The 23,677-nt window shown below is 46.8% G+C and overlaps 1 protein-coding gene and 1 long non-coding RNA gene across 4 annotated transcripts in view; one reads left to right on the top strand and one right to left on the bottom strand.

Moving 5' to 3' along the window:
• Window positions 1-6,716: 6,716 nt before the first annotated feature.
• Window positions 6,717-10,206, bottom strand: LOC111527950. Its single transcript, XR_002726820.1, has 2 exons — window positions 9,446-10,206; window positions 6,717-7,489 (listed from the first exon to the last, which is right to left on the bottom strand). It is a non-coding gene; the product is annotated as an uncharacterized LOC111527950 (long non-coding RNA).
• A 182-nt stretch (window positions 10,207-10,388) lies between these two features.
• DIP2A (disco interacting protein 2 homolog A) overlaps window positions 10,389-23,677 on the top strand; it is a 109,541-nt gene continuing 96,252 nt past the window's right edge. For all 3 annotated transcript variants that reach the window (XM_023194544.1, XM_023194545.1, XM_023194543.1), the window contains exon 1: window positions 10,389-10,723. In XM_023194544.1, coding sequence (XP_023050312.1) covers window positions 10,633-10,723 — 91 coding nt within the window. In that variant the 5' untranslated portion in view covers window positions 10,389-10,632. The remainder of the gene's footprint in view (window positions 10,724-23,677) is intronic.

Here is a 23,677-nt window from a genome sequence, read left to right as displayed (position 1 = left end):
GCATTCTTGAATAGCCACTTGACTGTTGTTTACTCTTAATTGGTTTCTTATTTTTTTAAAGATGCTGCCATTATGTATCCACCTCTCATGGCCATGCCATGCTTTTTTTTTTGAGATGGGAGTCTCACTCTGTCACCCAGGCTGGAGTGCAATGGTGCAATCTTGGCTCACTGCAACCTCCACCTCCCGGGCTCAAGCAACTCTCTTGCCTCAGCCTCCTAAGTAGCTGGGATTACAGGCACCCACCACCACACCCCGCTAGATTTTGTATTTTTAGTAGAGACAGTTTCACCATGTTGGCCAGACTGGTTTCGAATTCCTGACCTCAAATGATCCTGGGCCTCCCAAAGTAAGTGTTGGGATTACAGGCGTGAGCCACCACGCCCGGCTGGCTGTGCTTTTTTATGTTTCATTCATACTCGCTTAGACTAGTAATATCTAGCCAAGGACCCTTTACCCAAAAATGTACTAGGTGTATAATTTTTTTATTTTTGGAGACAAGGTCTCACTCTGTCACCCAGGCTGGAGTGCAGTGGTGCAATCACACCTCACTGCAGCCTTGACCTACCGAAGAGCCCAAACGATCCTCCTGCTTAACCTCCCAAGTAGTTGGGACTACAGATGTGCACCACCACGCCTGGCACTAATTTTTGTATTTCTTTTAGAGACAAGGTTTCACTTTGTTTCCCGGCCTAGTCTCAAGCTCCTGGCTCAAGCAGTCCTACTGCCTCTGCCTGCCGAGTAGCTGGGACTATAGGCACACACTGCCACATTCAGCTAATTTTTTTTTTTTTTTTAAGGACAGATGGGTTCTCACTCTGTTGCCCACACTGGTCTTGAACCCCTAGCTTCAAGTGATCCTCCTGCCTCGGCCCCCCAAGGTGCTGGGAATATAGGCTCAAGACACTGTGCCCTGCCCTAACTTCCAGTTTATTGAAGGAGAAATAAATGAAACTATGAGGAAAAAGATGAACATGGGCTATTCTACAGTTAACTGCCCTCGTCTCATCAAAGAGACAATGGGATGTGAATGTGAGGAACCTGTTGTAGGTTAAAGAAGCCAAGAAGCTGTTGGCCGGGCACGGTGGCTCACACCTGTAATCCCAGCACTTTGGGAGGTCGAGGCAGCCAGATCACAAGGTCAGGAGTTTGAGACCAGCGTAACCAACATGGTGAAACCCCATCTCTACTAAAAATACAAAAATCAGCCGGGTGTGGTGGCGGGCTCCTGTAATCCCAGCTACTCGGGAGGCTGAGGCAGGAGAATCACTTGAACCCGGGAGGTGGAGGTTGCACTGAGCCAAAAGTCCTCAGTACCAAAAGGTGCCAGTGAAGACACTAGATTGCAGATAGAGATGTTCCTGTTTTGTGTATAAGCCACCCAGTTTCACTCAAAAATTGGGATCAATGGCACCAGCTAGTACAGCAACCCCATCCCTGGGTGTTGGCTTAGGCAGCAGTCTCAACTGCTAGTTCAAAGTTCAAAATATCACCCTTGTATCTGGTAGAAGCAGTCCTCCCTTGGGACAGCAGAGTTCAGAGTTACAAGATGAAAAGCAAAAATTCCTTCTGGGGTTACCTGGCATAACAGGAAGAGGGGCCCTATCCTGGAGGGGCCCCACCACAATCACCTCAAAACCCTGAATAGGAAACTTTTACTGAATGCACCTGGGATGCTGCCTGAAACGGTTTGGATCTGTCTCTGCCCAATCTCATGTTGAATTCTAATCCCTAATGTTATAGGTGGGACCCGGTGACAGGTGACTGGATCATGGGGACAGTTTCTCATGAATGCTTAACACATGGGTGCTGTTCTCAGTGAATGAGTTCTCATGAGATCCGGTTGTTCAAGTATGTGGCACCTCCATCCTTTCTCTTCTCCTAATCCAGCCATGTGAAGTGCCTCGCTCCCCCTTTGTCTTCTGCCATGATTGGAAGCTTCCTGAGGCGTCCCCAAAGAAGAAGCCACTATGCTTACTGTACAGCAGAAACGTGAGCCAAATATACCTTTTCTTTATAAATCATCCAGTCTCAGGCCTTTTTTTTTTTTTTTTGAGACAGTCTTGCTCCGTCACCCAGGCTGAAGTACAATGGCACAGTCTCGGCTCATTGCAACCTCTGCCTCCCGGGTTCAATCAATTATCCTGTCTCCGCCTCCCGAATAGCTGGGACTACAGGTGCATGCCACCACACCCAGCTAATTTTTATATTTTTAGTAGAGATGGGGTTTCACCATATTGGTCAGGCTGGTCTTGAACTCCTGACCTCAGGTGATCCACCAGCTTTGGCCTCCCAAAGCGCTGGGATTACCGGCCTGAGCCACCACACCTGGCCTCAGACATTTCTTTATGTGAGAAGAAATACAGTGCCTCACAGAAAGATGCTGATTCTCAAAACCCAACAATACCACCTTAATTGCCTGCAGACCCCCAAGACGCTGATCCCAATACAGCCCACAGAAGTATGAGGCATACTATAGGAGGAGATAGCCTATACAACAAATCATTAAACTGGACATAAACAACAGCATTCCATTGAAACTGGAAACTATACACAAAACTGCCCGAACAGATTCAGAAGGCGTGTGTGACCCAAGTGAGTGGCCAAATGCATGGTGCCACCTTTTCTACTTCACACCCCCTCAGTCTACATCTGTGGTTTCATGGGACGCTCCCTATGACCAGTTGACAGAACAGGAAAAAATACAGGTTTGTTTTACCAATGGATTCATACCGTATGGTGGCATGAACCATAAATAGCTGCTACACTAGTGGCTCACGCCTGTAATCTCAGCACTTCGGGAGGCCGAGGCAGGCGGATCATGAGGTCAGGAGACTGAGACCATCCTGGCTCCCATGGTGAAATCCCATCTCTACTAAAATACAAAAAATTAGCTGGGCATGGTGGCAGGCACCTGTAGTCCTAGCTACTCGGGAGGCTGAGGCAGGGAATCACTTGAACCCGGGAGGCAGAGGTTGCAGGGGGCTGAGATCGTGCCACTGCACTCCAGCCTGGAAGACAGAGTAAGACTCGGTCTCAAAAAACAAATGAACAAAAAAATAGTTGCTACACTACAACCTAGTTTAGGGTTGGATTTTTGAAGATTTCCGGTTGGATTTTTGAAGATTTCCAGTTGGCAAAACTTGGGAGGGCACAGCTGGTGATCCATCTTATGTGGAAAGGAAGGTGTCTGAATTTACTGATCCGCAAGCATTCCTGTGCAGTTACTGACTGTCCAGCTGGTCAGTAACAGAAAAAGATTGCAAAGAACGGTTTCAAGGAAGTCTTCAGTGCGACTCAGTGGCTCATGCCTTTGGGAGGCTGTGCCTTTAGCATGTCCCAGTGCTCTGCCAGGCAGGGGTGCCCATGGACACTACACTTCCTTGGCTATAAAGTGAATCTCATTTGACATGTTATGTCATTGTGTCAGTGAAACAAACACTCCTTAAGCCTTGCTGGCTGACACTTGTGAGTAGGAAAAGACAAGCCTTGTATCTGGAATATGAGACTATTCTTGTGAAACGTGACCACCAGCCCTTCCAGGATGGGAGAGTTCCAATACGGTAAACTCTCCTTATAAAACGGGATTCTGTCTGAAGACCTCTATAAACCTGGATGTTTGTGCTCCTTGATGAAATGACCCACAATGGGAGTTTAGCATTGGTCTCTTTTGCTGGCAGGTTAGATATTCAGGGGCAGCGAGATATTAACCAAAGCTGGGTAGATCGGCTTGGGTTAGAGAACCCATGCTGTTAGGCCCATGAACAGCCTCCAACTCCATCACCCCGGCTACCTTGTCCCTGTGCCCATCATGCCAGTACTGCAGTGGCCAATAAGAGATGCTGTCCAGTATCAACTGGCTGAGTCAACTGTCTACTTAGTTGCATAAGGCTTCTTTCATGGATGCTCTCTGGTGGACATTAACCTTGTACACAAAGTACATCATACTTCGTGCCTAGTCCGACCACATAAAATTGACCACACACCTCCTTATCTCCAACTTCCAACTGTTTTCTTTCCAGGCCCTCTAGCACTGGCCATGACCCCATGTATCTTCTCACCTTGGGCCACTTCTTCCACAGACAAGTGGATGACCAGGAGTTCTGCCTGAAATGCTGCCTACTGAGAGGCTACGCCCTTATCACCATTTTTCAAGGTCACTCCTGAGGAGGCTGTAACGTGGCTGCTATTTTCATTTTGAACTCATACTGAGCCAACCCATTTATACACCATGCTCACAATTTTTACTCCTGACAACTAGTTGTAAGGGCCCCCTCACACAGTCACAGGTGTGACATGACGTTGTGGCTGATACAACAGTTCTGGAAGTCATGTGCATCTGTGCTCTACAGCTCATTTGGTAACCTCTGCACATTCTCATGCTCAATCTTGAACATACTACTTCCATACTATGAGGGACTGTTGCTGGTCCCAACTGAGGTTATGACTGGGTAGTTTAACACGTAACAGGCAGTTCTGGCTGCATGGTCATCTGGTGGCTTATGGTCAGGTGTTCCATCTCTATCAGAGCCAAGTAGCACACCCGCCCCCCAGACACACAATTCTCTGCTCCAGGTGGCATGACAGAACCTCAGAGTTCTGCACTGTGAATTTCCCACTGGACATGTCAGAAACTCTACATTGCATCATTCTGCACCATTAATAATGCCAGAACCATACCTGTTAAGAGTATATGGCCCAGGCAATAGCATTACTTCATCACAACCCAGAACTACTGCACAGACTTTTCCAGTCCTGGGCTCTTTCCAAAACTGGCAATCTCCCAATTCCACTAGTATTTGGACCAGAGCAGTATTCCCAGGTGTGGGTACGCTGCCTCCAGAACCTAAGGCAAGAACTAGCTCAAGAACCAAGTGTCTTGCTTTCTCAATGGCAGGAGGTGCAAGCAGCAATAATTCATTAGCTTTTGCAAAGGATGCCCTAGAGCACCCCTGACCACTGGAGCCCTAAAAATGTTAGAATGTAGCAGGCTCCTAGATTCCTGTAGGGTTTATATGCCACTTTCTGGAGCAGCTGTCTCCAGGATCTTCTGCACTTCTCATCTGGCTGATCAACATGTCACTGATGTAAAGGAACAATGTAATATTCTACAGGATGTCTAGGTGGTCCAGATCTCTTTGGACTATGACAGAAAACAAGAGAAGTAACATAACCTTCAGGCAAAACTGTATTTTAATTCCATGTAAATGCAAAATGTTTTTGATCCCTGACAGGTACAGAAAAGAACAAATCCACCTAGTCAACACCTACCTACCATATCTGGCAGAGAGGCTAATTGGGATACTTTTTTTTGTTTTTTAGATAGAGTCTCACACTGTCACCTGGGCTGGAATGCAATGGCATGATCTTGGCTCATTGCAACCTCCACCTCCCAGGTTCACAGGATTCTCCTGCCTCAGCTTCCCCAGTAGCTGGGATTACAGGCGCACACCACTACACCCGGCTAATTTTTCGTATTTTTGGTAGAGACAGGGTTTCACTATGTTGGCCAGACTGAACTCCTGACCCCATGATCTGCCCACCTTGGCCTTCCCAAGTGCTGGGATTTCAGGCGTGAGCCACTGCACCAGTCAGGGATACTTCTTAGATGAGTTTGTAGCAGTGTACCCAAAACAACTACTGGTTGACAGCAAACAGCGTAGGCTGTCATTCTCCAGGATCCTTGTGATTTCTGCAGGGGTCACGCTGGTATTTTAAACAAAAATGCTGGTAACCACCACTTGCATCACTTGAATCCTTAAAAGTAGCATTTATCTCTGCTATTCCCGCTCTGGGACAATTGTTTTATAATCGTGGTAGGGGATGGGACAGTTTCCGGTTTGTTTGGCTTTTTCCATTTTGTTATCTAACTCTATAGGTCAGGGACCTGGAGTGAGCATTAACTGCCAAGTACGTCAATGTCAATTATTCACTGGAAGGCTAAGAAAATGATCACTACATCAGTCCACTAGGTCTATGGGTCCGCTGTGAGCTGGACCTTTAGCAGGACTCCATCAATTACCTGGCCACCACATGCAGCCACTCTAACAGAAGGGGATGATGCTCTAGGTGTCTGGACATCAATTTAGACCCTGTGTCCACAACTCTTCCAAATGTTTGGCTAATCACTTTTCTCCAGGATGTAGTTATCAAAAGAAATTGCTATCAGATCCTTTGGAAAAGTACCTGGGGATTCATTTCTGTGTATACTCGTATAGTTATAAGTCCTTCTTCTTGGTTATTTGGCCACCTCTCAAGTAATGTTTCCACTTCTGAAAACTGGCTCAGTTCCAGAAACTGAGCATGGAATCCTGATTTTTTAAAACTGGGACAAGCATCTTTTTTTTTTATTTTCTTCAATTGAGACAGAGTCTTCCTGCATTGCCCGGGCTGGAATGCAGTGGTGCAACCACAGCTCACTGTAACCTTTAACTCCTGGGCTCAAGTGATCCTCCCACCTCAGCTTCCCAAAATGCTGAGATTACAGGCACAGGCCACCGTGCCTGGAGTGTTTTTTTCTTTTTTTTTTTTTTGCCAGCTGAATAGTACCCTTCTTAGCTGCCCATCTATTTTGCCTCCAGGGATGCCATGTTTATTAATCAGTTCTATAACCATGCAAGTGAGGCCCCCTTGGCTGCCGCTCAGACCCTGCTGGCTACTATAATTGCAATCCTCTGACTTCTATCAGCTAAGTATTGCCTTTGGCTTCTTGCGTGTTTTTTTTTGGTCCCCATTATGTCCCAGAATGGCCTCTTTTCCTCTTTTGTCTTAGGATCCCATCATCCCCAATACTATCACCCAGCCAAGTTCTGGAACAGCCTTTCTATTGTCATTCTCGCCTACAGAGATGAGCCATCACCGAATATATTAGTGACATCAGTGTCCCTTTCATCATCCTATGTCTAATGATCTTTGTAAATGATGTGTTATTTACACCTTCATGTGGAAAATGATCATCTGGAATGTCTTCTAGACGCACGGAGTAGATAAATTTCAGCATGCCACACTCCTTAACCTTTTACTGCCTTCCACCACTGTCTGCCATAGCAATTTTGCCGTTTCAATTTTGCTTACCATGGCCCATGGTTTTTTCCAAGTGTGGTGTTTTAAAAATATATTGGCAAATTTTTTGATATTCTTCCCTTTAGAAGTTGAAGCCTAATTCCTCTCCCTTTGAATATGGGTGATTTAGTGACTCACTTCTTCCAAACAGGAAGTAGCCGCAGTGATGGTATGTAACTTCTGAGCGTGGTTCACAAAAAGGATACAGCTTTCTTTTGTCCTTTGTCTTTAGATTGCCCTTGGAATCCAGCCATCATACAGTGAGGAAGCCTCGGCCACAGGGACTGGCCACGTAGGGGTGCGCTGGCTGACATCCCAATCTGGGCTGCAGCCAATCTCCAGTATCAGCTGTCAGACATTCGAGCAGATGAACCTTCACTCACTCCAACCTCTAGCCTCTGAGCTGCTCCAGCCGAGGCCTCAGACACTGTGAATAGAGACAACCAATCCCCACTATGTCTGACCCACAGTAACCTAGAGATAAGAAATGATTCTTGTTTTAAGCCACTAAGTGTGGAGTAATTTGTTAGGTAGCAATAGCTATACCACCATTCTAGGAGCCATCCTTGCAGGAAGTCTGCAGCCAGTCTTTGCCAAGGTGTTAAATCATGTATTTCAATAAACACATCTAGGCAAGTTTACATTCCAGCTCCCTTCATCAAGCACCCTCATAATCCAGCCCCACACTTTCCCAGCTCCTGTCAGTACATGTTGGCTGGTGGTACAGCTTGTTATGGGCTGAAGTGTGTCCCCCTCAAAAGATGCTGAAGCCCCCTAACCCCTGGTAAAGCTGAAATGTGACATTATATGGAAATGGGTCTTTGCAGAATAAGATGAGCTCATTAGAGGGGGCCCTAATCAGTATGACTGGTGTCCTTCTAAAAAGAGGTCCATGTCTAATGACCTTTGTCAATGATGTGTTATTTATGCCTTCATTTGGAGACACACACACACAAGATCACCATGTGAATATAAAGGCAGGACTGGGGCAATGCCTCTATAAGCCAAGGAACACCAAAGACTGCCAGCAAACCACCAGAAGCTAGGAGAGAAGCATGAGACAGATTCTTCCTCCCAGCCCCAGAAGGAACCAACCCTGTGAACACTTTGATCTCAGACTCTAGCCTCCATAACTCAGAGACTGCCTAGTTTGTCTGCTGGTTTGTTACTGAAGCCCCAGCAAACTAATAACACAGTTCTTTTGAGGGGGAGGGAGCTAGTCTCTTTTCTATCTCATTGTTTCCAGCTGAATAATGCAAAATAAACAACCATAAGTATTTATCTACCGTGCAGTAAGTAGGGGGAGGGAGGAGGAGGAGTGCCAGGTTAGTAGGAGGGGTGAGCCACCCCGGCGGGCTTCGGGTTCAAGGCAGACCAGGTGTGATGGCTTACTGGAGCCTAGGAGTTTGAGACAAGCCTGGGCAACATAGCAAGACCTTGCCTCTACAAATAATAAAAAACGTATCTGGGTGTGGTGACACGTGCCTGTAGTCCCAGTTACTTAGTAGGCTAAGGTGGGAGGATCATTTGAGCCCAGGAAGTTGAGGCTACAGTGAGCCATGATCCAGCAACTGCACTCCAGTCGGGGCAACAGAGTGAGACACCGTCTACAAAAAAAAGGTTTAAGGCAGTTTGGGGAGTCAAAATCTTTGAAGGCATCTACACGGGTATCTCCAACCCATGTATGACGGGCTTTTATTTTTTTTAAAGACAGGGCCTCACTCCTGTTGCCCAGACTGGAGTGCAGTGGTGCAATCACAGCTCACTACAGCCCTGACTTCCAGGGCTCAGGTGATCCACCCACCTTCGCCTCCCAAGTAGCTGGGACCACAGCCGTGGCCACCATGCCCAGGTAATTTTTCGTGTTTTCAGTAGAGACAGGGTTTTGTCATGTTGCCCAAGCTGGTCTTCAACTCCTGGACTCAAGCGATCTTCCTGCTTTAGCCTCCCCAAGTGCTGGGATTACAGGTGTGAGCCACTGTGCCCGGCCTCATCTTTTCTTAGCAGGGCTCCAAACTTATTGGAAGAGTATTGCCTTGTTTGGGTGTTTTCCTATTTTTGGAGTTCAGTCAAACAGGGATGTTAATTCCTGGGCCTGGTTCTTGTCTTTGTCCTGCTGCAGTAAATGATGCTTCTCTGTATGCAACCGGACAGACTCATCGACTTACAACTGTATGTTGCTTGCCTTCAGCTGACCACTATTCTTAAGAGACTCGGTGGCACTAAGTAATAGCTATTTAATCCCTTTTTCCATCTTTTTATCTACTACGTTCAGCATATATGAAATGTCTGATACTTCACCCACGCGTGGATTCCATTTCACTACGTCACCCTCCTACTTCACTACTGGTGAGTGATGCAGCCTCGAATCCCATCTTCTCACCAGCTTTAATGTTGCAGAATGGTTTCTCCAGAAGCAGATGCTGCCACGGAGTGTGCGGTAGGAGGATGCTCACATGGTATCAACACCTGTGAAAGGAAGGGGACGGAAGCAGGACTGGACGGAGGAAGAAGGGTATGCAGGTCCCGCAAAGCTTTGGCCCGCCTCGTGCGGAGCTCTGGAACAAGAACTGCTGACGTTCGCAGACTCGGACACTCCTGCCTCACTCAGCTAACAGGCGGGCGGCATGGGGGCACGGCCACGGCCACGCTCGCACCGTCAGACACACCCCCACGCATTCGGGGAGCAGGGCCTTCAGGACGCGGCGGGGCCCTCTCAGTCTAGCTCCGCCAGGCCCCTCGGCCGTCCTCCCGCCCTCCGAGGTCACCTCGCGGTCCGACATGGCTGTTGGGGCTCCTTCGGGGCCAGCGACGTGTACTTCTAGGGCTATTTTTTAAAACAAAGCGTGAACACAGGTAAAGGCACGAGAAAGGTGCCTCGCCGCCACCACGGACTGCGCGGCGTTTGCGGTCAACACAGCCCGAAAGCGAAGACAGCGGTCAACGCGGAAGCGCGACGCCGCGCGGATCGGGAGGAACCCCGGGAGGGGCGGGTCGGGGGGAGGGCCGCGCGCGGGGCCGCCAGCGGCGCCTGAGGGGTCAGCGCCAACGCCCACGGGCTGGTCATCCTCACGCAGGCGCCTCGGGCGGCAACTCGACGGCCTGGCCCAGTCACGCCAGCCACCCTCAAGCCGGCCCAGCGCAGAGCCTGTCGGGAGCGGCGCTCTCCCGCCTCTCCCAATGGGAGCCCGGAGCGCCATCGACGCGTCTTCGGTCCAATGGAAGCGAGGCTCTGGTGTTGCTGGGCGGGGCCGGGAGGGCAGCCCAAGCCCGAGACCCACTGCGCACGCGCGCTCGCTACCCGCCCTTCCCGCCGCGCACGCGCTCCCGCGTAGAGCCGGCCGGGCGCTCAGGAGCGCGCGGGGCGGCGGCGGCGCGGAGGAGCCATCCGCGCTCGTGCCCGGGTGGGTGCGTTGCCGCTCTGGCCGCGCCCCTGCCCCGCCGCCTCCCGCTCCTTGCTTGGCGGATCTAGGTTGTTGGCCTGAGGGGAGCGACGTAGCCGCGGTTTGCGCTGCAGCCGCCAGGCCCGGTCCGGTTCCAGCCTCTGCCCGGACTCTAGCCGGCCTGGCCATGGCTGACCGCGGGTGCCCGCTGGAGGCGGCGCCGCTGCCTGCAGAGGTGCGGGAGAGCCTGGCTGAGCTGGAGCTGGAGCTGTCTGAAGGTGAGCCGGATCCCGCCCTCAACCCCTGCGACCCGCCCTCACCCGGGACCCCAGCGCAGCCCCTCGCTCCGGGACCCCCGCCCTTCACCCCCGGGACCTCCACGCGGCCTCTCGCCCCTGGGATCCCCGCCCCTCAACCCCCCCCCCGCTCCCCCAGGCCCTCCTGCCCCTCACGCCCGGAACCCCGCGCGGCCCCTCACCCCGGGGACCCCACCCTTCACCCTGGGAGTCCCGCGCTGCCCCTCCGGACCCCCGACCCTCAGCCCTGGGACCCCCGCGCGCCCCTCAAACCAGGGACTACTGTCCGGCCTCTCATACAAGGACCCCACCTCCCCCAGGCCCCTCACACCTGGGACCCCTACTCCTCACCCCAGGACCCCAATACGGCCCTGCACCCAGGACCCCCGACTGGACCCCCACGTCGGGACCCCTGCCAAACTTCTGGAGACCTTTCCCTATTCGCAGCTGCTCCCCCCATGGGATCCGACCCCAAGGACTGGCTTTGACTAGGTCGTTTGGACAGGTGTGAGAATCTTGAGAGGAATGACCACTTTTGCCCCAAGCTGTGAGCCCTGCTTTTCTCAAGGCTGTAGGTCTGGGCTTGGTCTGGGCTTCACTGGGGTGACTGCGCCCGTTGTCCGCAGGCAGCTACTTCCCTCGGATCTGGGAGCCCTTGCCGCGCGCCTGATACTCTAGGAGCTGCACCCTGTGCCTCATTTTATTATCTATAAAGCGGGGTTATAACAGCACTTTCCATTTTGGATTGTTATGAGGCTACAGTACCTTAATGTATGCAAAGCACATAACACTTAGGAGTTGTTAGCCCCCTCATGGAATTTTTTGAAGTAAAAAAAAAAAGTCCTATAAATGGTTGGTTGATAAAAATAGACTGGAGTAATCTGGCTTCAGAGGTGGTGGGTGGCATTTCCCATTTGGATGTTATCCCTTTCAAGGCCTGTGTCCTGATATTCCTTTTGGCTGTCATTAGGAAAGAGTTACGTTCTCCAGTGTCAGAAAGGACTTGCAGTCCTTGAAGAAAAGCATGTAATTGATTCTTACTCTGTTTTTAAGACCTAAATGCATTTTTGGCTTTTAGAATCCATTTTTAAATAATCTTATTATTCTTAATTTAAGTTTCAGATTGATAACATTTTGCTGGGTCTGGGGTAATTATTTCTCAAAACATCTAATTAATATGCACTAGCATATAGTAAGTCATTTAATCCTTACCAACCTTAGGGAGGTAGATGCTGTTGTGATCTTATTTTACATATAATACAACGTGTACTTGCAACTATTTTGAATTCAGCATTCAGCTTTTTAAAAATGTTGTGATATATGGCACTTTTTTTTTTTTTTTTTTTGAGTTGGAGTCTTGCTCTGTCGCCCAGGCTGGAGTGCAATGAGGTGATCTCGGCTCACTGCAACCTCTGTCTCCCAGGTACAAATGATTCTTCTGCCTCAGCCTCCCGAGTAGCTGGGATTACAGGCACTTGCCACCACGCTCGGCCAATTTTTGTATTTTTAGTAGAGTCAGGGTATCACCATGTTGACTAAGCTGGTCTCGAACTCCTGACCTCAGGTGATCCGCCTGCCTCGGGCTCCCAAAGTGCTAGGACTACAGGCATGAGCCACCGTGCCTGGCTTGTGGCACATTTTTAAAAATGGAAGTACAGGCCGAGTACACAGTGGTTCAGGCTTGTAATCCCAACACTTTGGGAGGCCACGTTGGCTTGGAGACAGGAGTTCGGAACAGCTTGGGCAACATAGCAAGACTCTGTCTCTACAGTATTAAAACAAATTAGCTGGGCGTGATGGTGTGCACCTGTAGTCCCAGATACTTGGGAGGCTGAGGCAGGAGGATCACTTAAGCCCTGGAGCACTCCAGCCTGGGCAATAGAGCGAGACCCTGTCTCTCACAAAAAAAAAAAAAAAAAAAAAGGAAAAAAAAGGAAAGAAATGGATGAATTTGAGAATTCTTGGTGATTATATGCTCTTTAGGCAGTTTGACAAAATTAAATTAGGAATGGGTTTGACAGGATCTACTGTACCGCATTTGTTAAGGCTCTTTAGGGAAAATCACATATATGCAGTTTAGATTCTATATATTTCAAACATATTTTTGCATATTGCTCCTAATTTCTGCTCCAGTGTATTCATTCCCTCACTTTTTTGTTGTTTTGTAGTCGTGTTTGAGTGCTTGCTAGGCATTGACAATTGAATCCTTTCCTCAAAGAACTTTATAATTTGTGCGACAAAACACAGGTACTTAAATGAAAGAAATGTTTCCTATCTATTGGATCCATTTATGCTCTTGTCATCTTAGAGATAGGTAGGGGATATATAGATAAGTAAAGGTATAAGATTATGTAACGTGGAGAGGAACCTGGAAAAGTAGCTTAAGCTTAAGAAAGAAAGTTTATACTTAAACAAAAAAAGTATAAAGCCCAGAAATAGTGGCTCAGTCCTGTTATGTCTGCATATTGGGAGGCCGAGGCAGGAGGATCACTTGAGCCCGGGAGTTTGAGACCAGCCTAGGCAACATTGGGAGACTCTGTCTCTTCCAAAACGAAAATAAAAATAAATTTGCTGGACATGGTGATGTGTGCCTGTAGTCCCAGCTACTTGAGGGGCTGAGGTGGGAGGATCACTTGATGAGGTTGTGAGCCTTTTTAGTGTCACTGCATTCCAATCTGGAAGACAGAGTGAGACCTTGTCTCAAAAAAAAGTGTTAAGGGGAAAAGACAGCAGAGGGCAGAGTAGTAGAGTGGCAGCCAAGGAGGTGGAAGCTCTGGCTTCTTGGCTTCTTTCCGTGCTCCTGGACTGGCCTGACATTTTTCTTTTTGCCACAATAGGTCAGGGATTACTTAGGCACAGTCACACGTGGACCTGCTTCCAGGGCGCTTTCACAAGTTAATGCTGGCTTCTATAGTTTATATTGTGGTTGTTGTTGATGTGGGGTCTCCCTGTTGGATTTGGAGATGCTTACTGATAAGGACTTTGTTTTAGGCAGATTTTTGACATTTTCACACAGTGGTGGGCATCTGGTAAAATGTCTGTGAATCTCCAATGAATTATAATGTCTCTAAACTTGGGTTTAGTCAGCTATAAAAGGGGGTGAATATCAGCTTTATTGACATTCCAGGTTTATTGTCAAGATTCAGTCAGATAGTGTATGTGAAAATGCTTTGAAACTGGTAAGGTGTCTATATAATTAAAGGGAGATATTAGTAATGAGTTATAGTCCTGAAACAACCAACGTGTTTCATTGTTATTATTTTTATATATTGTCAAAATAGTATAGCTTTTTTATAGCATTCACATTTATCTGAGAAATTGCCTAAAACTTAGAGTTGTCACTGTGCTTGGTAGGTTGGAAGGAAGAAGAAGCTTAACAGTTACAAAGATGCTGTCTTCAACAGAGCTGGTAATGAGTGATACCTGAATAATCTAGAAAATCCTGCATGCCTTCCCCTCAGCCTGTTGAAAGTATCCCCTGCCTTTCTTCATACCTCACACCTGGCCTTATTCTCCAACATCCTCACCCATTCTCATCATCAACCATTGTGATTGGCATTGGTCCTGAGGGAAAGTTCCGGTAGAATGCTATGATTTCTTTCTGTAGGGCAAGTTTGCTGAATTTCTGTTATAGATTCCCAAGAGGGAAATAAGGCATAGCTGTGTTCGTGCTCCTTAACTTTTCTGGCTGTTTGCCCTCTTGATTTAGGAGTCTGCTTCAGATTAAGATGGAGATGAAGAGTATAAGTACATGGAACCCCACTCTTCTTAGACCCCCTGCCCCCTCAACCATGAACACATAGAGAAGAATTCTTACATGTGGTTCCTGAAAACCTATCAGGATGTTCACTGATGAAAGTGAGATCGTTAGAGGCATAACCTTGGTATTTAAAGAAGAATTAATTCCAAACCCTTTGTGCTTTGCCTGTTACTGTAACCAATTACCTTGGACACACCTCACAGCTGATTTTGGCACACCAGTGCTGTACAGTGTCTTGGAGCTATTGCTGTTGAACTGCTTTTAAAACATGGACATGGCATTTTGTTCTTTGTTTTAGTGGACTGCAGTGGGTTAGAGAGGAAATTTCTACACAATAGGCTACCTCTATCCCATTCCGATTACTTTATTCTGGTTAATAGGTCTATTCCATAGCTTTAACTTTAGTCTTTTTCTTGATTTCTTATATTCTAACAATGCAGGACTTCTAGTCTAGATGGAATAAAATGAAAAGGGGAAAAAAACTCTGTGGGTATACAGGAAGAGACTTCTCTCACAGAGCTTTTTTCCTCTTCGTCTTTAATTTCTAAAATCTGGGATATAATTTTGTTTGTGTGTGTGTGTGTGTGTGTTTTGAGATGGAGTCTCACTCTGTTGCCCAGACTGGAGTGCAGTGGCATGATCTTGGTTCACTGCATCTTCCACCTCCGGGTTCAAGCGATTCTGCTGTCTCAGCCACCCAAGTAGCTGGGATTACAGGCACGCGCCATCACGCCTGGCTAATTTTTTTGTATCTTTAGCAGAGACAGGATTTCACCATGTTGGCCAGGCTAGTCTTGAACTCCTGACCTCGTGATCCGCCTGCCTCAGCCTCCCAAAGTGCTGGGATTACAGGCATGAGCCACCGCACCCAGCCCATAATTCTTAATTTTCAGAATGACAGCCTGTCATTGCCTTTGTGTTAATAAACATTTGTTGTGCTTCTGAAATATTTTGTGGTATATAGAAGTTCTCACGTTCAGCCAGACACGGTGGCTCAAGCCTGTAATCCCAGCACTTTGGGCAGTTGAGGCGGGTGGGTCACCTGAGGTTAGGAGTTCCAGACCAGTTTGACCAACATGGCGAAACCCCTCTCTACTAAATACAAAATATTAGCTGGGCGTGGTGGCACACGCCTGTAATCCCAGCTACTTGGAAGGCTGAGGCAGGAGAATCGCTTGAACCCGGGAGGCAAAGGTTGCAGTGAGCTGGGTTTGCGCCATTACACTCCAGCCTGGACAACAAAAGCGAAACTTCGTCTCAAAAAAAAAGAAAAAAAAAACGTTTCTCATGTTCAAATTCTCCTCATCTGTCAAAGGCCAGCCCAAATGCTCTTAGTCTATTTTGTGTTGTGTTTGTGTTCTATAACAGAACCTCACACATAGGTAATTTACAAAGAAAATTTATTTCTCACAGTTCCAGAGGGTGGAAGTCCAATATTAAGGTACTAACATCTAGCAAGGACTTTCTTGGCGTGTCGTCCCGTGGTGGAAGGTGAGAAGGCAAGAGAATGTGTGGTCGAGAGAGGAAGGGAGCCAAACTCATCCTTTTGTCTGGAACCCATTCCTGATAACTAACCTATTCCTGCGATAACAGCATTAATCCACTAATCACCTCTTAAAGGTTCTGCCTCTCAACACTGCAGCATTGGGCGTTTTCTTTTTCTTCTTGGTATTCATGTCTTTTTTTTTTTTTTTTTTTTAAGAAAACATACAACAAATGTCAGAATATGAGATAGGGAATTTCTCCTGGAACAGCATCTAGATTATTTTCTAGAGCACTTTAGTTACGTGGTACGTAATGACGGTAATTCTTCTGAACACAATTCAGAATTTGAACCAATATTTGTTGTTTCAGGAAAGCAGAATTTCCTTTGAATGATGGATAAGAATGGTGAGGATCTTTATAATATAGAATAAATTGCTGAAAAAAAACTTTGAGGGAATATTCAAAGCACCCTCTTATTTTGAACCTTCCTTGATCATCTCTAATGTGACTGCTTTCTCAGACTCCCATGTCATTTGTCCCCTCTTTTGGAGTTCTTGCTGCTTTTTGTTTTTGCATTTGTTTTCACTTACTCAGTGTCTACTGTATCCTAGGTAATATTTCAGCTGTCAAAAGTCAGATTTACAGCTGGGCATGGTGGCTCACTCCTGTAATCCCAGCACTTTGGGAAGCCGAGGTGGGTGGATCACCTCAGGTCAGTAGTTCGAGACCAGCCTGACCAACATGATGAAACCCCGTTGCTACTAAATACAAAAAAAAAAAAAAAAAAGGTAGCCGGTCATGGTGGCACATGCCTGTAATCCCAGCTACTTGGGAGGCTGAGGCAGGAGAATCACTCAAACCCGGGAGGTGGAGGGAGACTATTTTTATAATAATACTAAGATGCCATTTCTATTTTGATTGTGTTGACACGTGTACTGATGGTCCAAAAGCAATCGTGGGAAAACTGCTGGCACTTTAATGTAAATTGAGGCAGGGACTCCAAGTGGCACTAACAGTCATTATTCACTACCTGTCCACTTGCAGTTTTAAAAAAACAAAAAGGGGCCGGGCGCGGTGGCTCAAGCCTGCAATCCCAGCACTTTGGGAGGCCGAGACGGGTGGATCACGAGGTCAGGAGATCGAGACCATCCTGGCTAACACGGTGAAATCCCGTCTCTACTAAAAAATACAAAAAACTAGCCGGGCGAGGTGGCGGGCACCTGTAGTTCCAGCTACTCGGGAGGCTGAGGCAGGAGAATGGCGTGAACCCGGGAGGCGGAGCTTGCAGTGAGCTGAGATCCGGCCACTGCACTCCAGCCTGGGCGACAGAGTGAGACTCCGTCTCAAAAAATAAATAAGTAAAAGTAAAAATGTAAGTGAGGTAAGTATTTAAAAAATTTCACAGTATTAGTTTTGTTTTTTTTTTTTGAGACGGAGTCTCGCTCTGTCACCCAGGCTGGAGTGCAGTGGCGCGATCTCGGCTCACTGCAAGCTCCGCCTCCCGGGTTCACGCCTTTCTCCTGCCTCAGCCTCCCAAGTAGCTGGGACTACAGGCGCCGCCACCTAGCCCGCCTAGTTTTTTGTATTTTTTAGTAGAGACGGGGTTTCACCGTGTTAGCCAGGATGGTCTCGATCCCCTGACCTCGTGATCCGCCCGCCTCGGCCTCCCAAAGTGCTGGGATTACAGGCATGAGCCACCGCATACGGCCATTTATTTTTTATTTTTTATTTTTTTTAAGATAGTGTCTTGCTTGCTCTGTTGCCTAGGTGCGAGTGCAGTGGTGTGAGGATAGCTCACTGCTGCCTTGAACTCCTGGGTTCAAACGATCTTCTTGCCTCAGCCTCTTGAATAACTGGAACGTAGTAGCTGAAAGACATGGATGTCATCGTCTATTTCTTTATATTTTTTATAACGTTTTAAAGCTATTGCTTAGTTTAATAAATATTTCAGTTTGTGTATGTAAGGACAATCAGGCATTTCAATTTATAAAACATGTTTGAAAATCTTTAAAAAGTATACATACTGACTAGTTGACTTGTATGTTACACTAGCAAAGTTTGTTATTCATGATTTGGGAATACCCTCTTTAGAGTTTTTTTTTTTTCCTTGGTAAATTATCCCAGTAAAAGTGTTTTTACAAAAGTTTGATTTCTAAGTTTCTTTAAAAATATCAGCACCAGCTGGGCACAGTGGCTCACACCTATAATCCCAGCACTTTGAGAGGTGGAGGAGGATGGCTGAGGAGGGTGGATCCTTTGAACTCAGGAGTTTGGGATCAGCCTGAGTAACGTGGTGAAACCCCATCTCTACTAAAAAATACGAAAATTAGGGCGGGGCGCAGTGGCTCACGCCTGTAATCCCAGCAGTTTGGAAGGCCGAGGTGGACAGATCCCTTAGTCCAGGAGTTTGAGACCAGCCTGGGCAACATGACGAAACTCCGCCTCTACTTAAAAAAAAAATAGCCTGGCACGGTGGTACGTACCTGTAATCCCAGCTACTCGGGAGACTGAGGCAGGAGAATCTCTTGAACCCAGGAGGCGGAGGTTGCAGTGAACTGAGATTGTGCCACTGCACTCCAGCCTGGGTGACACACTGAGGCTCTGTCTCAAAAAAAAAAAAAAAAAAAAAAAACCGGCGGGGGTGGTGGAGACCTGTAATCCCACTTACTCTGGTGGCTGAGGCAGGGAGAGCTACTTGAACCTGGGACTGGTGGAAGCTGCAGTGACCTGAAATTGCACCACTGCACTCCATGACACCCTGACTGAAAAAAAGAGAAAATCAGCACCAGAACAAATCCTACACAAGCCCACTTGTATCAGGAATTTAAAATATTCAGGTTCATAGAAGCAGAGAGTAGAATGGTGGTTGCCAGGGACTGGGGTGGTGGGAGAATCTGGAAGGTGTTGATCAAAGGGTATGTAGTTTCAGTTATACAAGATGAGTAACTCCTAGAGAGCTGCTGTACAGCTAAGTGCATATAGTTAACAATATTGTATAATTAAAAATTTGTTAAGAGAGTAGATCTCATGTTAAATGTTCTTATCACAAACAAGAAGAAAGGAAGAAACTTTTAGAGATGATGATTATGTTTATGGTGATGGTTTCACAGGGATATACTTATATTTAAACTCATCAAAATTTATACATTAAATATGCACAAGTTCTTATAGGTTAATCATATGTCAGTTTAAAAAAGAAATATCAGTGATTTCAATTTTAATATCCTAAAACTTTAAACATGCTTCATTGCCAGCTATTCTGTACCTGTTTAGTTCCTGTCTTTCTTTCACTGCTTAAGTTTAAACTTCACTTTCTGTTTGAGGCTCTGCCTTCTACTAAAGCCCCCTTCTCCCCTACCTTCACAGAATAAAGTACCTGTGCCCTGTATCCTTTTTAAACTCGTTGTATCACTCTTGTAGGATCATAATTATTTGTTCATGATTATTTGTTTGCTTGTCTTTTCTATACTATTTTACAGGGAACATTGCAAAAGGAAGGTTTGATCTGCTCATCTTTCTGTCTCCAGCACCTTTCACATTTTAGGCATTTCAGTGGATGCTTATTGAATTAATAAAAGTGAAAACCTCACATGGTGTTTATTCCGTTTCAAATAAAGAATCCTCTGTAAATGGTATAATACTTAGGTTTTTTACAGCAGTTTTTCTAATTCAGTGAACCCATCAGCAGGATAGATATGTGCCTCAGGGAACCGTTGAATCAGAATGTGGTCTTTGTTGCTTTAAATGACCAGAAAGAAAAAAACTTAGAGGAGAGTGAGATAAGTGCACTGTGGCTCCTGTCCTCCTGTAGGATCCAGGCTAAGCTGGAGAGGCCTCACTGGTGTGGAGCTCGATGACTTACATCTAATCTGTCGTTTGTTTGGGGCCCATGAGGGCATAATCCACTGATGGCCTCATGGCTGTGCCGTGGGTCACACTGCCCTCAAGCTGAGGCTGTGCTTTCTATAGCAGGAATACCAAGGCTGTTCCTCAGGAGTCCTGATGAGAACTTTGTCGCAAGGACTCCTCATTGACCTGGCCGGAACTTTCTTAGTGCTGCCTTTAGTCTAAGACTTTTTCTGGCCGACCTGCCTTCCTTTCCTCCTCCCCTCGCAAACATCAACTGGTTCCCTCCCCATTTGCCCTCAAGGGCGTTTTCACACATAAATCTCTTTCACATCTAATCCTGTGATAGCATCTGCTTTTCAGAGGACAGGAACTGCTACAGGGGGTCACTGATTAGACCCACACTACAAGGGCTGACTTATATCTGGCGTTGTAGGTTTAGATGTTTGTCTCCCTTATTAATAGTCTGTTCTTCGAGGCTGTACCTGGCACACAGTTGTTGGTCAATATGTATTGAATTATTCACTCTTATTTATTTATTTTTTTGAAACGGAGTCTTGCTCTGTCGCCCGGGCTGGAGTGCAGTGGCCGGATCTCAGCTCACTGCAAGCTCCGCCTCCTGGGTTTATGCCATTCTCCTGCCTCAGCCTCCCGAGTAGCTGGGACTACAGGCGCCGCCACCTCGCCCGGCTAGTTTTTTGTATTTTTAGTAGAGACGGGGTTTCACCGTGTTAGCCAGGATGGTCTCGATCTCCTGACCTCGTGATCCGCCCATCTCGGCCTCCCAAAGTGCTGGGATTACAGGCTTGAGCCACTGCGCCTGGCCGAATTATTCACTCTTCTCAGGATGCTGTTGCCTGTGTCTGACTCTGGTTTAGTTACCCATTGTGAAGCTTCATGAGAGCAGGGGCCAAACCTGCCTTGAGTTTCAGGCACCAGAGTAGGCTTATGCATTGTCCATGTCCAACTCCTCTAGCTTGCTGAGTCTCCCTCTGTATGACTTAGCACCATCTACTTTTCTTTAGGAGCACTTACTGTAAGGAGTGCAATAAATAATTGCAATAAGTAATTATCCCAAGTATTAATACTTCTGATATTTCTGTGTCTTGTGTTGGTCTTCCCCACTTGGGGCAGTCCAGAGGACCTTGAAGAGAGTGGCATTGCTGTTCTGCTGAGTGCTGGCCAGGCCTGTAAACTGCCTTGATCTCTCATACCATGTACTTGTTGACAGAGAGTAAGAAACATGCTGTTTTTAGGTGCCTTTTTTCCCAGGGGCAGGCCCTCAGCCAAGATGTGTAGGGTGTTTGTGTGTCAGGGTTGCGCAGTCCGAGACAGCCTCTATTGGTCATTTAGTTCTCTTCTCTTTGACCTTTAGTCTCACAAAGTGGAGTGAATATACGTCCAGGACTTAGGAGTTGGAAAAGAGATTCAGAGATGGGGGCACTGGTCTGCTGGAGTGCAGACTCTGCCTGATGATGTACTCTCACAGAAACGAGCATGAGGGAGTGGAGTCACCCCCGTGCCTTGTGTTCCCTTTCATGTACTGTGTCCTCAGTGAGCATTAGCCACGTGTGACTGCTTCTCTCATCATCAGGGCAGGTCAGGGGCCAGAATACGTGTTCCATCTTTTGAAAAAAAAGATCGAATTCCAGAGCTACAGTTTTGTTTTTCAAATCACATATTTAATCTTTTAATGTATTATTTTGGCTGATGTGGTATACATTTATTGAGTATAAAAATGAATTCAGGCCGGGTGCGGTGGCTCACGCCTGTAATCCCAGCACTTCGGGAGGCCAAAGCAGCCGGATCATCTGAGGTCAGGAGCTCGAGACCAGCCTGGCCAACACGGAGAAACCCCATCTCTACTAAAAATACAAAAAGTGGGCTGGGCGCAGTAGCTCATGCCTATAACCCCAGTATTTAGGGAGGGCTGAGGTGGGCGGATCACCTGAGGTTGGGAGTTCGAGACCAGCCTGACCAACATGGGGAAACCCTGTCTTTACTAAAAATACAAAATTAGCCAGGTGTGGTTGCACATGCCTGTAATCTGAGCTACTCGGAAGGCTGAGGCAGGAGAATCGCTTGAACCCAGGAGGTGGAGGTTGTGGTGAACTGAGACTGTGCCATTGCACTCCAGCCTGGGCAACAAGAGCGAAGCTCCGTCTCAAAAAAAAAAAAAAGGGAGGGGTCAGGCATGGTAGCTCACGCCTGTAATCCCAGCACTTTGGGAGGCCGAGGTGGGCGGATCACGAGGTCAGGAGTTTGAGACCAGCCTGACCAACATGGTGAAACCCCGTCTCTAGTAAAAACACAAAAATTAGGCAGACGTGGTGGCACGCGCCTATAATCCCAGCTACTCAGGAGGCTGAGACAGGAGAATCACTTGAATCCGGGAGGTGGAGTGAGTGGAGATCATACCATTGCACGCTAGCCTGGACAACAGAGTGAGATTCTGTCTCAAAAAAAAAAAAAAAAAAATTAGCCAGGCATGGTGGTAGGTGCCTGTAATCCCAGCTACTCGGGAGGCTGAGGCAGGAGAATCGCTTGAACCCAGGAGGTGGAGGTTGCAGTGAGTCAAGATGGTACCACTGCACTCCATCCTAGGAAACAAGAGCGAAACTCTGTTTCAAAAAAAAAGAATTCATATTATTTGGTCACTGTTCTATGGTATAACTGAAGACAGGAAGGAAGTGAATTAGGGTTAAGTTAATGGGAAACCTTTATTCTGCCAGTAAATATTTTGTTTATTTAGTCTTGCTCTGTTGCCCAGGCTGGAGTGCAGTAGCACTATCATAGCTCATTATAGCCTCAAACTCCTGGGCTAAGCTATCTTCCACTTTAGCCTCCCAAGTAGTTAGGACTACAGGTGCACTCTACTGTGCCTACTTTTAAAGTTTTTTTTAGATTCGAACTCTCACCACATTGCCCAGGCTAGTCTTGAAACTTCTGGTTTCAAGCGATCTTTCCACCTTGGCCTCCCAAAGTCCTGGGTTTACAGGCATGAGCCACTGTGCCTGGACCTGTTTTTGTTTTTACAGATTTTTTAAGAACAGTCTTAGTTTCGCAGCAAAATTGAGAGAAAGGTACGGAGCTATCCCATATTCCCCCTACCCTTATATGTGTATAGCCTCCCCCATTGTCAGTATCCCAGTAAATCTTTTAAAACTCATTTTTGCTGTGCAGTGAGCTTGCTTCTGGGTAGGACTAACATAATCCTTGTGGTTCAATCTTTACACCTTTAAATTAGCTGACATTTTCAGTATTGCACTTGCTGTTAAAAAGACTAGGAAATTATACACTGCTTAGCAAAGAAAACTGTATGGTCAGTGAAGACGCAACACTTAAAAATAGCTGTTACTTCTATTGTGTGTTGATAGATAATTACTTAGAGTAATGTACCCACGGGTCTGGTCTCCCTTCCCTTTTCACACAGGAAATGCATGGCCTCTGTTCTTAGGATTTCCTGGGTTCTTGAAGGCAGCAGCTAAAATTATAGCTGGGAGACAGTGATCATGTGGGGGTTTCCTTTCAGACTTTGTATTAACCAGCTGTAAAGAAAGAATAGAAATCCTGTGTCTTTCTACGCTGAACTGTTCATAATTTAAGAGTACCATTTTGGAAATAGCAGAAAAAGAACTTTTACACTCTTTCAGATTTTAGAACTTTCTCTGCAGTATCTTTAGTAAAGAACCTTTAAATTAAGTCTCTGAAACAAAAGGACACAGTTGTTGGTATGCTGAATCCCTAGCCCCAATGGATTATATTTGAAGATAGGACCTTAAGGAGATACTTAAGATCCAATGAGGTCAAGGGGAGGGCCCTCATCCAGTAAGACTGGTGTCCTT

This window comes from Piliocolobus tephrosceles, chromosome 19 (genome assembly GCF_002776525.5).
Source record: "Piliocolobus tephrosceles isolate RC106 chromosome 19, ASM277652v3, whole genome shotgun sequence".
NCBI lineage: Eukaryota > Metazoa > Chordata > Mammalia > Primates > Cercopithecidae > Piliocolobus > Piliocolobus tephrosceles.
Note: the sequence above shows the minus strand (reverse complement) of the source record. Positions and strands in the feature narration are given on the sequence as shown.